Source organism: Hippocampus comes, unplaced genomic scaffold (genome assembly GCF_001891065.2).
Source record: "Hippocampus comes isolate QL1 unplaced genomic scaffold, H_comes_QL1_v1.1 scaffold585, whole genome shotgun sequence".
In the NCBI taxonomy this organism is placed as follows: domain Eukaryota; kingdom Metazoa; phylum Chordata; class Actinopteri; order Syngnathiformes; family Syngnathidae; genus Hippocampus; species Hippocampus comes.
The window spans coordinates 241,962-257,865 of NW_017805408.1; the positions used below are offsets into that span (position 1 = coordinate 241,962).

The following is a 15,904-nucleotide window of genomic DNA, read 5'->3' on the forward strand; positions in this document are numbered from 1 at the left end:
TCAGCAATAACAGCCACAAAGGAAAAAAAAAAAGATTGACACATCACTGCAGAGTTCAAATATTGGAGGCATTCTGATGAATATCCATTCAAAATATCCAAAAGCAATAGCAATGATAAAAACTGTAAATCAAAAAAAAAAATAAAATAAAATAAAGAAACTATCATCTGGTCTGTTTTTATTCCAAAAGAAAAATACAGCCAGTTTTGTGATGGAAAAATGTTCATCGTTTGATAAACCCACTTTACTTTCTCTCTTACTATGCGCTAAGGGTGACTGTAATGTTTTGCTCTATCTAAGATATGTTATCTCATATTTGGCTCCTAATCGCTCAGCGGTGTAGCAGTGGCAGATAGAGCTCCAAACCTTGAGCGTTTGGCAACGCTCTTGACTATAACTTATCACTCAAGATGAAATGACTTCCACTTGCCTGCCCAGAATAATATTATGGCCAATCTTTAAAAGAGCCTTTTGTTCTCATTTCAGGCATTTCTAAAAAGAAAAGAAAACTCAATGATAATTAAAAATAGAACAGAATATATACTCATACACCCGTCGAGCAAATATAATACTGAAAATCATTCCTGTATTTTAAAGGCTTCCCTGCAGAACCATGGATTGTTTGTCAGCTACAAGGTATCGTCATTCTATTCGTAATCAAATATCTTTCTAAATGAAAACAGCCCACTGTTGATGTTTTTCCATGCTGGACAGCATCAAAAAAAGGAGAACTCGGCCCAAAATAGACCTCTTCCGAGGCCAAATAACATTTCTCAACGCAGCGCAAAGATCACCAGACAGCATCTGTGATGTTATATTGGTTTGTTAGTTAGCGCCTACTGCATGGGAGACTTGTACATATGTAAAGATACTATTAATGCTGATATGTACATGCATGAATAAGCATATGATGACATCCAAGCTATGTCGTTTTCAGCGACGTGCTTCAGAGTAAAATAATGTGAGTAAACTGGCCTGCCAGCAGTCCAGACCTGTCTCCGAATCAAAATCTGTCAGTTTGGTGGATGTAATAGAGTGAAAGCGCAGCTCTGCAGCAAAGTGAAGAGAACAGAAAATAAGAAAAAGCCTCCGATGAATATTTGTCTGTTCCACAATGATCCTCAAAAACTGGAAGATCAATCCTGACATGCTTTTTAATAAGAACAATATGCAACTGGAAGGAAACAAATACACCGATATCATGCTACCCATGACCTACTGCCTCACCCCAAGAATGGCCAAGACGATTCTCTGCATTTTGATGTTGGCAACAGCCGACAGAAGTCAAACCTTTTGCTGGAAAAAGTGATATATGAAGGGTACAACTAAATGATTGGACGGTTTGTCTAATCATGTGAAAGAAGACATACGGTATTCAAGTATTGGTGTCAGGCAATTTGAGAAATATTTGACTGGAAGTTTATGAAATTCCCAAATTCAAAGGACATATGAGAATACAAACCAATAATCGAAGATCAAATTGTCACTTTACCCAGCCGGCATTTCACCGGGCGCCAAGCTCCAAGCCATGTTTTCAGATTAGATATAAATCCTGCTCGCGTTTAGGGAAATGTACAACCATGTAGTTCAAACAAAATAAATCCCATCACTGGCATCCCCAAGAGAGTAATTCCGTATAGTGACGCGTAGAACGCAAACGCCATGCTTTCTTTACCGCTGCAAAATGTAAACCATGTTGTGACGCCAACAGCCAGCCCGATGATTTACTGAGCATTACCTAGCCGGATTGTCAAGTTTACAAAATTACTCCCGTGTCAAAAAAAAAACCCACCCACCCATCGTCATAATTATACAACCGCATGCCATATTGAGCAATTCCGCGTGTGCTTTATTGTCATTTGGCCATCAACTTGCATGAGTTCAACATGCTGTTCAACATTTGCAGTCATCGCACAAGTGCAACCAAAACGGATTTTCTCGATGTTATTACAGTGCGTATCGCGTGCTTCTGCAATTTCCGTGGTGTCTTTTCTGTGAGTTGGTTGTCGGGTCAGGAAGGAAGAGCTTTTTATTCCTCGGAGAGTGTCCTTGTCTATCGGAATAATCCAATTGTTATTTTTGGCCCATATCTTCTCGGAAAATAAACTACAGTAGAGGAAGTTGTCCTTAAACTGGAAAGGTTCCTTCTTGGTTCTGCATCCATACTGTGTGGCCATCTGATAGCATGAAGTCAAGAAACATCTTCACTCCTTTGTTGTCTGAGCCCTCAAGACAAACAAGCCGCCGTTCCGTGTTTCAGTGTAAATTTTCAACCGCTGTTTATGTAGCGCATCATGCTCGTGGAGAGGCAGAATGATGGGAATTTCACAGGGATAAGATGCTGCCCCCTTGGCCTTTCCCTCCCCTCTCTTTGTGCAACAGCTTAGTTTGGCACAGACTGTCCCTTCGAAAGAAATCCCGGTCTGAGCTACTTTTGACTGAGAAGATCTATTACATTCACTCCCCGGTCAGGCTGAGACAAAGTTTGGCTTGCTAATTGACCACCTTTGCCAAATGTTCATTATCGGGGAAATAGTAGAAGTGGAGTCGACATCTGTGATTTGAAAAGATAAAAAAAAAGTGTTTTGAAAAGAAAAAAAAAAGTGTACTGACGGTGGCCACTTCACTTTTGTTTGTAATGTTTCTGAAGGCAATCGTATCACTGGTTGACTTTGTTCATCATTCAAATAAGTGACGGCAATTTGAATGTGATTGCATTACGTTTTCATGGTGAGCCACATCACTCTTGAACAAACAACCACTTCTTGTCCGTAAAACTCTAAAATAATAAGATATAAAGCGTGGAGCAGCTTGTTCCCTGTCCGCGGATCCTTCTGAGATCAGAGTCAAGCTCGTCTGCGATTCTTCCAGGGTGGGCAGGCTAAGGGAAGTAATCCTTGGACAAACACACGCCACCTTTTGACTGGTCGGGAATGTTATCAGGGTCCATATACTCTCCCCTGCATTGAGGAAAGGAAGATCGAACTTTAAAAGCTTCCTCGACAGCTGTTTGCAGCGTCACGCTCTCTCTCCCTCTCTCTCTTTCTCTCTGTACCACACGCAGTGAGCCGAGAACCCCGGCACGAGGCAACTATCTGGAACGGTCTCCTTTGTTCATTTCTTTCATCAGGGCGAGTTGGAGTCACATCAGTGCAAGCGTTCTCCAAGTCAAGCAGTAAAAATCGGGCGACGATTAAGATAGATAGACCGAAAGGGCCCTTTATCTTCTGTCAGATGAAAAAATGTTAACCGCATCCTGATGTACCCTCGTGAAGTGCAATTGAATTGTTCAAGGCTACACAAAAAAGGAGAGCAAATGACAAAAGATGATAGCATAAAATGGCAATTTTCTATTCCAAAATGTCAATTGATAAATGGCCATTGTCATCTTAAACTAATTATGGTTGTATTCGCAGTGGTAGCAAACACCCCCCATATGCTTCCATTTGAATCGTTGGATTTCTCCTCTAATGAGGTCTCATCAGTCAATCTGTCATTAGCCCAACGCCGCCTTTCTGTTTTCATAGTATCACTTATACTATCTTGGAATAATGGGGTGCACCACACAAAGATAAAGTTGGTGTTATTTTCACCCCTGGCCTTTCTTGACACACAGTCAGCTTTTGAATAAACACACAGGGATTGGAAACTTGACGTGCCAAACACAGAACTAGTGAAAACCCCGATCAAAAGTTTTTTTTTTTTTAAATCGGGTCACCGTTTGGTGTATGGGTTATGGGTATTGTGATCTGAAATTTCAGGATATTTCATAAATTTAAAAAAAAAAAAAAACCCTTGAGAACGCAATCTATTTCGTTTGCGCATCCAGGATTTTTCTCCAAACACATTTGTCGAAGGCTTGACTAATTTCTCCCTCTACTTCCCGGATTACAAAATCAACCAACATCCCACCGTGACACATGATGACCAACACTCGTGCGGTACCCTTGTGTAAAATTTGCTGTGAGAAGCGGAGAACATATTGGAGAGAAAATGGAAAGCAGGCACTCTGACGTGTATCTCAAACGGTTTTTGCGACAACATTGTGGTTGCTAGCAAACAGAACTTAGTTGATGAATTCCTCGGTTCCTTTGTCATCTATCAAATCCACGAGGTCTTATCGGCGCGCGCATTCGCCTCAGGAGCGCGCATTCGCCTCATGTTACATTACTATCTCTTGTTTTGCAGACAAAACAAGCGAGTCATCACTCGAAGCAACTGACCCATTTTGGATCTTCCCGGTGCTGTTGTGAAAATGCCAACTTTCAACGTTTGCTTATTGTATTATATGGTCGCTGCTGTGAGGATGGAAACGGTTTGCATCTTCTCCACGCTGGTATGGAAAAATGACCTTCCAAAAAAAAAAAAAAAAAAAAAATGCGGTTACTGAGTTGAAATACAAAAGAAAGCAGTTGAATATGTGACGCCGTGTGAACTATTTTCAACATTTTTCACCATCGGCATAGAAAGCAAACAAGTTGAATATTGAAACGTTTTAAATTTTGATAAATAACTTGGATATTGCGCACTTTAAAAACAATGTCTTGACTTTTTTTTTTTTAGTCTAACGACAATTTGAGGGGGAGAGAGGTTATACACACACATATTTGTCTTGAATAAATAAAGGAAACATTTTCATACTCTGTCTTCTCCAACTCTTGCGCGTCTCTTGGGGCTCTCGCTTACTTCCTGCCATTAAAGAGACAAGCCACCCGAGAACAGGGGGGGTGACTGACGTATAACCACTTCTGCTCTCTGGCTGACTCGGTGGAACGGACTGAATTCATCGTTCACTTGTTGACAAAGCAATAACAAAAGAGCTCTGATGCGGAGATGTCTAAAAAAAAAAAAAGGTTAGAAGACAATAAAATGGCATCTATTTTACTTACATAGACAAGTGAAAGCTGCATTGACTATCAGCAATTTTTTTTTTTTTTTTTGCTGTATGGTGGAGACTTTATATCTTTAAGGGTTATTCTCAAAATAACCGCTCCAGCATGCCCTCGTGGGGATGCGCGGTTCGAAGAATGGATGGATGGAGGGCATAGTGCCTTGATCCAACAGTTCCATGAAATTCCACAAAGCCAGCAACAGTAAATGTTTTACAAGGGATTACACCAAAGCTGTCGCTTCAGCTGACCCTATTACTGGAGTTGTCCTGCTCTACTTAAGCTCATTGTGCAAGAGGTCCTCCCCGTTGACTTTTCACACTAAAACTGACCCCGGAGCACAAAACACTCTTGGAAAACTGAAGGAAAACAGCAAACATTGCTCAGTTGCAAGCCAGAGAGCCTCATTCAGCAAACCCAAACAAGAAATCGGGCAAAGCCACAAAACAGACGCTCTGCAGAGACCACACACCCACGGGAACACAAACATCTCAACAAACACTCTACAGCGAGCTCCACTTCAAATGAAATCCATCAAGGGTTGTTAAGGATGTGATGCAGTTTCTTTCTCAGCGCCGCTGTTCTATTTTAGTCCACTATGTGCAGACATGTGGAAAAGTCAAGCAATGATGTAACGAGTCCCCCCCACCCCCCCCCACTTCCCAACCTGAACACCTCCTCACCTTTTGTAGCCACTGGGTGTAATTCTCCATAATGTGTTCAAGCTGCTGGATCTTCTGTTTCGGAAAGTCCGGATCAGGTGGCGGCGCGTCTCGCTGCAGAGAGTTGCCGTTATACTGCGGGCTTCCGCCTTTTGCCTCCCTGCAGGAACCCTCCCCAGCTGACGCCCCTTCAGGTAGGATGAAGGTGTAGGTGCACTGGCCGTGCTGGATCTTATGGAATCGTCTGCTGCCACCTCCTCCGTTGTTGCCGCCGCCGCTGCCGCCGGTGTTGTCGGCGCCTCTCCTCTGCTCGCCTCCTCCGCAGCTCACAATCACTGCAATGGCTGCCAAAGACAGCAAGTGATACACAAACGTGTAGCACAGCATCATATCAGCGGTGCCGGCAATGGGAGTCCTTTATCTTCTTTTTGTTTCGTCGGCGTTTTGGCTGGGTGTTTTCTTCGGATACGCATCAAGAGGCTGTGAAGTACATTGCGGAGCTCAAATATCTGCAGTCCATCTTTACATTGGTGGGCCACCATTGAAAGCCACCGTTGTCCTTGAGATCCTGTCCTTATGTAACTTTTAAGTTTCGCCGCGGGCCGGGAAAAGTTTGACACATCTCATGCAAGGGTGACAACTTGGTTCTCTTGATCTTCTTCCAAGTCAGCAGCAAACGGCGCATCAGTCACTCAGCGCTTTTAAAATAGGTGCCGGGTAATCTGGGATGGTGCGGTTAGACCTCCCCTGGTTACCTTCCTGCTTTCCCCCGTCTGCTCTCTTTAACAACTGCAGAGAGTGAGAGATACTCTCACTGAAGAACAGTTCCAGGCTTCCAGCACACTCTGAGCCTGCCCCTTGTAGAGCCTGCGGAGGAATGTGAGCGTGTGCATGTACAAGTTTGTGTGTATTGTGTGTGTGTGCCTGGCAATAAGGGACCCCAGCACAGAGGATGTGCTTAGACTGCGAGGGTCGGTTTACAAGCGCTTTGGATTGGAGGCGATGGTGGCGGAGCGGCCTTTTTTTGCCTCTGCTGACCATCAACAATTACAAAGGTGTTTGTGGGGTATCATGATCTGCTCCTATTTGATGAGTCTGCTTCGCTGAATAAAGAGAACCACTGCCTTATAAACTTAGAGACCCTGACCTCATTCCTCCAACTGTTGCTTCCTGCTAGGATCCGTTTCTTCACCTGCTTACCAAACTCACTGTTGCTCTGGACGGTTTGTTTACAGACCTCCACCCTCGCTATCTCTTCTCCAGCCCTCTCATTAACGCGCATACATTCTGTCTTGCTCATTCCTCCCTTTTCCAGCGCATGCCTCCACCGTTCTAAATGGTCCTCTACCTGCTTGCCTGCTTTCACTGCAGATCGCAATGTCCTCTGCAAACCTCATGGCCAATGGGGATCCCAATCTGACCTCATTTGTCATAGCAAAACGTAACCGAGACAGATTAGATTGAGACGGCAGAACGTAGAGGCTGAAAATCTGATTGGACAAAAAAAAAAAAAAAAAAAATGAAGGGAATGGAATAGAATGGAAAGACAATTAAGAAAATGTCACTCTGGCATCTCAAACATCTGGGTATAATCTTTGTATGTGTGTGTGCAGTGATATCAGGGAGGCGACAAAAAAGATTGCTGAAGGTTGGTGCGAATGAATGCATGAGGGCGACCCAAGATAACAAAGCCCCCTCAAAACCCGGACTGTGGAAGACACAAAGCGGGGTGCATATTTTTGCATAATGTACTTTGCTTGTGCTCAGAAATCCAGACCCCAAGAACAGCGTCCTAGGGAAACTAAATGACCCTTATGGGCATAATTGAAACCAACCCAACTTTGATTTGACAAAATAAAACTACACATCCCTACTGTGAAAATCTGAATTAATTCATGTTTGGTCCAAATTGCTACAAGTGTGTGTCACAATCAATGTTCCCTCTAAGCTGCCTGTGAGCAATTGCGTACTTCTCTCACCTCTCAACGCACACGGTGACAACTGGCGGAGGGTTCCTTTCAGGAAGTCCAAATATGGACATAGTTCACGAGCCCGTTTCACACGTTTCAAAGGTAAAAAAATAACATGCTTTTTCTCTCAAATATATTGTTATAATCATTTGTTTCAGATGTACTGTAATTATTTTCTGTATAAAAATTAATTTGGTGTTCAAAAAGTCTTTTTTTTTTAAACTTGAGTCTTGAAAAAGAGGGGGTCGTCTTATAATCAGGGCCGTCTTATTTTCGGGCCAATACGGTACATCACGTACCTTGTTATGATGGCAGATTTCGGACAGGTGTGATACTGGTTTGGTTGCCGTCTGCATGTCTCATGTTGCTCACCGTGGTCCGAGGAATGCTCAGAGAGTTTGCGCGAATGCTGGAAAAGTCGAAGGAACATTGGTCACAAACAAGATTATTTTGTAGTGGTTTGAGGCCCCCCCAAAAATTTTGTATTTTATTCGCATTGAGAATAGCGGTCCGATTTCTGCTGCAACAACAAATGACTTGAAGGATTGCATAAAGAACCCGTTGTGACACGTGCCTCTTCGAGTCATGACGTCAGGATGGTGAGACCAGCGGGAAAGGGACACTGCACAGCCATTAGCACAAGATGGCTGCTATTTCTCATTAGTCCCCTTGTGCTTCCAAATCTGAGCCCGCCACATGCATGGTCAATATCTGATGTCAAAGCAACCATGCCCAATCCCTGCTCCACTCTAATCCCACCCATGTGACGTCTCTGGCCAGAACACAGCCCAAAAGAAAAAAAAGGTCAGGACGACTTGAAGTGTGGCGGTGTTAAAACAATTTACGGTACTTTCATGCAGAAATGTGCTGTCGCACGATTCGAATGGCTCGGAAAACAAAGAACAAAGAGTGAAAGGATGCTGTGAGTGATCAGGGCTGATAATAGGTACAGCCTCGTAATTTCTGAAAATGTTCGCTTGCGACCACTCTTTTTCCCCAGGTCTTCTCAACAGAATGCCATTAAACGCTAAAAACAAACAAAAAAGTTGATAAACTTAAGAGAAGACATGATCTACGAGTCAAATTTTAAGCCTCGGTGAATGGAAAAGTTTGGAGTTTTGTTTTGTGACCAAAGCAGCTGCGCTATTATTGTTTGGCCCCTCTAACATTTTATCCTGTGTTTTACAAGTTATATCCCCCCCATTTATGACTGGAGCAAAATTAATCTGAACATTCGAGTTGACACTTTGTGTATTGTTCATAACGACGTGCTACAACCCCCATCTGTTGTGGCTTTGTTAAACGCCTGCGCCTTCCCAGAGGCTATTCACGTATAGCCGCGCATTGTGTGTCAAAGTTGGGAGCTATTTGCACTTGAAACGGTGGACTCCTTCCCAAAAACAACATTGTCACACTCGTATTTGGCCATTAAGACGTCACTTGAGCCCTGTTTGCAATTTTCAATCATAAACCGGAGTGTGTGAACAAAAGTATCAACAAAACACGACCGTTGTTGCTGCAGAACTTGCACGACTTGGAAAGGTCAGACGGGGATTTGGCGCGAGTTCCGCTTCTCGTTTCGCTGAGTAAACACAAAAGCAACGTCAATCTGCGGGACACAAAAACACATTAGATACGGAGCCTTAATCATACTTTCTAGTTTTCATGCTTTTTTTGTGTGTGTGTGTGTGTGTGTGTGTGTGTGTGTGTGTGTGTGTGTGTGTGTGTGTGTGTGTGTGTGTGTGACTTTTTTGCTCTCGTTGCCTCTTAATCAAACAAAGTGATGCATGTGTTGTACAAAGTAAAAAGATTGAACCAAGCCTAACACTAGATTGATTTATCTTGATGTTTGTTTTCATGACCTTATGTCCATACAGTGATAACAAATATACTGTGGTTTGCATGAATGAAATACACAGTTCTTGTAGGCGTCATGCAGTTCCCTTTTATGATGATGAAAAAAAAATGCGTCCAATTAATCACCAATCATTGAGAAGAGATGTTGACGCGAAACATTCACGCGAGAAAATTACGTCTCCTGATCGAAATGCAAAGTTCATTCTGTTTAGTAAGTCAGCTGCGTCATAGAAATCACAGACATGTGTAATTGTTTGTGTATTGATTTGATTGGGGGGAGGTGGGATAAATCATAATCTTATTGGCGCATGAGAAAAAAAACAAGCCGTTTCACTCACTGCTTTGAATAAATACATAACACTGCACATGCCACAAAAAAAACCTCGTGGGAATAATTATGTTTGGAGGTTTATAAAAATGCGCTAAAGTAGAAGTTTTTTCCCATTGTTTTATTTTAGTTGTGCAATTCATCGTCAAATTGTCGACAGTTTATTGATTCGAGAGTGGATTCATAAATCCATGAACATACGGAGTATGAAAATATATAAATCAATGAAAAACGCCTGGAGTTTTTGCGCGCATGGTGGACCATTCCGTGATTTTGGCTCTTTTTCTTTGTTTTCACATCCAGTCATGCATGTAGAGTATATACACGTTGTGCTGCGCGCACTTTGGTGGGTAGGTTGTGTCTCCTTTTATAACTTGTCTAGCGCCACGGTCAGAATTTCTGTGTGTGTGTGTGTGTGTGTGTGTGTGTGTGTGTGTGTGTGTGTGTGTGTGTGTGTGTGTGTGTGTTTGTATTTGGAGTCGTTTAAGTTGTTCAAAATCAAGAAAATGACACCCAATGCGAGCATCAAATATGCCAAAAGTTATATCTTATCTTATCTCTATATATCTTGATGATAAAGCCTAAAAAGGACATTTTGGATATGTTCTGGGGGAGGATTACCAACATAAGATGTTTGCTTTTACCAGTTAGGGTAGCTAGTGGCTGTTTCCAGAAAAGTGAGGTTGTCTTACTACTGCACAGCTTTTCTTGCCGTTGCGTAACAATCAAAACGACATCCAAAATGGAACCGCTGCGCACAAAAAATATGTTTTGGGTTTATAGCTTTGTCAGGGCAATTTCTTATTATGCAATGCAATGGTTGTCAAACAATATAAAAGTAATGACAATAGCGATAACAAAAGCAAAAGTGAAGTTATTTCTTTTGCGTGTTCAGTATCATTGAGCCGAATTAAAAAGTGTCTGGCGGGGTGTTTGGAAGTAATCAGAAGTAAACGTCTCATTATTGTGTCATGATTGATGAATGGACTCCTTTTCGAATGTCAAGTCTTTTGAGGGTTTTTTTTTTTGTTTGTTTTTTGGCCCTCTTGACTTCCAATTTGACCTTATCGGTTTCATGTCAGCAAATTAGTTCAAAGGTGGACAGGTGCTATAAACTTGGCCGCAATGATGTGTATGTTTAACAGAATTCTGTCGCATCTAATCACGCCGGCGGGGTTCAAATGGTTTACATCATGTCGCCTTATTTTATGGGTCAGGGGGCCAGCGCTAAACACAATCAATGACTCGGCCCGCTTGTCTTGCCTTGAGGACACATGAGTCATGGTCGTTGGTGCTTGTTGGCGCTTGCGTCTGTGAAGGTGTCACGCTCCCAAGCTGCTGTTACCAAGTCAAAATAAATGGAAACTAATTTTGCAAATGGGAGTCAAAAAAAAAAGTACCACCACATGGATCTTGACCTCTGGGACCCAAGGGTTTGACCAACTTGATTTCCGTGGTTGTTTGTTGCTTCTAGTGTTCCAACAGTTGAAAGAGTTGAGACGCTTCATATTTTGGACAAATGGGGGGACGGCTAGGCTATTGTTAACTTAAATCTTCTTCACTCCCTGATGTCTCCACTGGTTGAGGTTTAAGATATCAAAACGGGGAGTTGTCTAACCATCTGTAGTTCATTCCCATGTACTAGTCCGTTCTGATACTTGGATCCGGTTAACAACTTAACCCTTTCAGGGGGACAGCGGATACTACAGTGGACAGCTTATTGTGTATATATTACAGGGTGCATGAAAGGGTTAAAAAAAAAAGCCACCAATAGTTTAGTTGTCATATTGACATAGAGCAGGGAAGGTCAAACTCATTTTTGTCGCGGGCCACATCAGTTATGAACCCAAATAATTCAATATTATATCTTAAAAACATTTTCCCAATATTATTATATTTATTTTAAAAGGGGGATTGGTAACTCCCCCCCCAAAAAAAATGATGGCAATATCTAGACATTTTTAAAAGTGAAGACAATTTGCAGTTTTGGTATTTTATCAAGACTCATGAAGTCGAGGCACATCATTTGCTGTCAGGAGACACATCAAATGATGTCATGGGCTGAACCTGGCCCTCGGGCATTGATTTTGACACCTATGGCGTCGTGGGATAATAATAAATATATCGGTGTTCATTTATCATCGCAAATACAGTATTCATGTTCAACGGCAGAGCCAGCTGTTTCATCTCAAACAGAAGATCATGAAGTTCAGGCGGTGTCAAGTTATTGGTTAAAATTTTGTTCATGCAAAAGGTTGTCTTTCAATCGGTGGCCATTGTAGCCTCCCGCAAAATAAAAACAGAAAATATTTGGGTTGATTCCCAAATGTGATGGCACACGTTTTTTAATACCGCTTTGCGGAGTACATTTTTTTTTTTAAAAAACGCCAACGATTCACGCTCTTTAGCCATCCAACATTTGTCCTAAGTTTTCTGATGACGCCAGATTTTGGGATTTCTGCGGTCTATCTGAGAATGTAGCATACATATGCATCCGCCCTGCTTTTGCAAACTGGTAATTAACACCAAATGTGTGCTGCAGAGAACCTTTTACATCATCTATAGCATCCATTGCTTGTCCGTCACCATGTCGGACATTGGAAACAAGCCAGTCTTTCACTATTACACTCAACCCCTGCTGACTTTTTTTATATTTCGCCATTTCGTTCCTCCTCCCACCACGATGATTGAGATGTTTTCGACTAAACACCTTCATATGCTGAGCCGCGATTGCCAGGAAAAAAAGCGCCCCACACACGGAGATTGGTCCGGCATTATGGCCTCTCAGGGGTTTATTAAATCCCACTTGCCTTGTCAAGGCTATTTATGGGGATTATACGGAACAGCACTCTCAGGAAGATAGGTGCTAATCCGAAAGTGCCCAGTGAGAAGGTGAATTCCCAAGTGAAGAGAGTAACGACTCAGCTTTTTTTTTTCCCTTGCTCCCCCCCCACCCACCAGCACTTAACCAGGAGTCTCTTCTGGGATCGTAAGTCAACTTTCATATCCACCTTTGATACGGAACATATGGGCTATTTGATTACTGTCATGTTGAAATGTATTGGGGATTACAAAATGCAATAACAACTGAGGTATTTGAAGAGAAAACTGTCATGCTATTGAAACCGAGCCTTTGATGAGTGATTTATTTTGAGTATTTAACTTTGGTGGGCTGGGGGGCGGTTTTGGACCAGTCCAGTGGGAGTGCATGACTAACAGTATATTGAATTTGTGTAAAACCATAAAGATAATGGCTGGAATAATATGAATACATCAAAAGGTCTTGACAGCTGAAGGATCTCTTCATTTTGGCATGCCAATTGCAGACGACGCCCTTTTTTTTTTTTTTCAATCAAATTCAGCAAGAGTTCATTTTGAAGAAGTTCCAGAAACAAGAAGACGAAGGGTGAGCGAATCATTTCATCGCATGAGACGCGACGGATTTTGTTTTGAAAGCCTCCTTAGTTTACGCGTTGTTGGAATTTTTAAGCATTTCGAGCATTGCTCGCCATCTGTGACTGTTCAATGTCCAACAACAACATACTGGCATAGTTTACCATTTCAGGAACACAAATGACTCAAAGTTGATCATAAAGAAGCATATCACATTGAGGCGTTCTTTTGTGATGACGAATAATGAGATCTATCACAAAATAAAAGTAATATATACAGTCCATCGGATAGGAAGGAAATTTTATGGTACAATTGATACCGTACACACCTGTACATACTGATTAAGTATCTATAAGGTGTGAATTAAGATTCAAATTTAGATGAAGTGGCCTCTCTCTTTTACTGAGTGTTCCTAAAAAAGGGAGCTGCCTTTTTAGCCTTCCTCAGCTGCCAAGCTTTTGAAATAAAAATGCAGATAATGCTTCATCTCCATCTATGGTGTCTTCTCTATCCCGCTCTCTTCAAATAATAACGGAGGAATTTCCAGCTATTGGTGTGTGACTACGAGCCCACTTGGGTGTTTCAGATAAATCAATCTCAAGTTGTAGAAGAGGCTGAGGCTCTTGCATGGCAGAGCTCCCACCTTGAGGCTCGTGTCAAGGAGGTGTCGGGAGATTGTGTCCACACACAAACTCTCCTGTAACTGTATGGAGAAAGCGCGGGATTAATTGCGTCTCATATCTGCCGAAAGGGTGTCAGGGCAGCAGCCTTTACAGGAGAGTGTGGTGGATGTCTTTTCACTCGCTTGCACCCTCTATTTTTACCAGCCACCGACAGCTGGACAGTGTACCAGCGCATGGAAGCTATTCCGACAGGTCAGATGCCAATGCATTCTGATTACAGTGCAGCAAATGTAATTAATTATCCATAACACAGAATCTCACATAAATTGTTTAGTGACCTACAAAGTGTACACTTACCAACAGCAGGGGTGGGGGGGGGGGGACTGGTGGCGGACGTGCAGTAAATCACGGTGTGATATGCAACCATTGTCACGACTGTTGTAGTTCCTCAGTTGGGCATTAGGGGGCAGCAGGCTGTCCGCGGCGTCACTAAAATACATGCACACGAGTTAGTCAATGTCAATGTGATCACTGCAACGAAGTTGAGCTCACTCTGCTGACGTGTGTGTGTGTCTGCGCATGTAAGCGTGAGTAAATGGGATTAATCCGAAAACCACGTTCCCCTGAGTGGTCTTTAATAAATCTGACATCAATTTTAGTGGTTTAGTCCAGAAGGCTGCTTCTTCTCATTCGGCCGCATTTTATTTCCCTCCTCTCTTTGACCACGCATACCTGAAGTGTCAGACTTTCCAACTTTCCGAGCCTATTATGACCGCGTGTCTCTCGGGTGTCCCATATGGAACTTGAAAGATGGCATCTGTGTTGAAACGATATCGCTCGCATACACGTTGAATAGACTCTTTGTACGAGCGACTCCGAAGTCGCGATCTGTGGAGTGTCACAAAAAGTCCTACGCAGTTTCTTATCTGAAAGTGGACAAGAAATGAGTTCCAGACTTTTGCCTGAATGTTTGGGGCCGGGGGGTGGAGGAAAACGTGAGCTATCTTCGATCATGTTGGTGATTTGTCATGGCTTTTGAAGGTCATGTTATGTTGTAAAATGTTGTCACAAGAATTATTTTCACTAGCTCGTTATTGGAAACATTGGCAAAAAAAAATAAAAAAATAAATTTAAGGGCAATTGCTTCCAGTGAGAGAGCCGCACAAGTTTACCAAAAAAAAAAAACTTTAAGGGCAAGTGTAATCGGTCTCTGATACAATTGCTTCCAGTGAGAGAGCCGCACAAGTTTACCGACAGAATGTGCAGTTCTAAATTAGAGCCACTGAAGCATTATTAATCATACTTTTGGAAAATTAAGGATTGAAATTTTGTTTTCACCCCTAAAATTACAGAGTCTTTATTTTAATTGTTCAGTCAATATAATTACATTTGGCAATCGAAATATGGTTCCTTGCATGAACATGTTCTTTAGCACATCTGCCTCACAATCAAAGGTTCCGGGTTTGAGTCTTGAATGGCATCTTTATGTGTGGGGATTTGTATGTGCTTAGATTTCCTCTTCCACCCCCGCCCCCTCAAAAAAAACATGCATTTTAAGGTATTTGAAGACTAATTGACCATAGGTGTGAATGTGACAGCGAAAGGTCGTTTGTCTATGTTTGCCCAACTCAACTGTGACCATAGATAATTCTTTTTTTCTTTTGGATTTCTGTTTCACTCCCTCCACTCTGATTGATTTCACCTGTCCTGTCAATAATTTCACCTATGCCCCGCCTTACATTTACCAGCCAATCGGCTCTGTGCCTCCCTTCTTCCATACAGCTGCATTTCATCTGTTTAAGGAGTCAGGAGTCTAGTTTAATCGACCGGTTTCAGATCGGTTTTGCAGCCTCCCGTGTCACCGCTTTGAAACGGCTGTTTATTGCTCCTGTCACATGCTGATTTTCTATGTATAGATTTATCTGCTTGAATCACACATTTTTTCCCCCCACCCTGAATATGAGTGGAATGTAATAAAACAGCCATACATCGCTGCCTGTCGTCCCGAACCTCCCTCCTGTTCCAGCTTATGGATAGAGCTGTTGTTTTCTTGTTGTCCCTCTGGAGCTCAACAGCCATTATTGGCATTAAGTAGATCAACAAAAGGGGCTTGAGGGTTGATTCCTGGCAGATGGCTCTCATCTGTACACCTTCAATGTGTGTGCAATGGCTGAGTACGTTT

General features: G+C 42.4%; 1 protein-coding gene across 1 annotated transcript in view; it reads right to left on the bottom strand.

Annotated features, from left to right (window-relative positions):
• Positions 1-7,206, bottom strand: part of angpt1 (angiopoietin 1) — a 39,359-nt gene extending 32,153 nt beyond the window's left edge. The window contains exon 1 of the mRNA XM_019873679.1: positions 5,573-7,206. Coding sequence (XP_019729238.1) covers positions 5,573-5,941 — 369 coding nt within the window. The 5' untranslated portion in view covers positions 5,942-7,206. The remainder of the gene's footprint in view (positions 1-5,572) is intronic.
• Between the last annotated feature and the right edge of the window lie 8,698 nt (positions 7,207-15,904).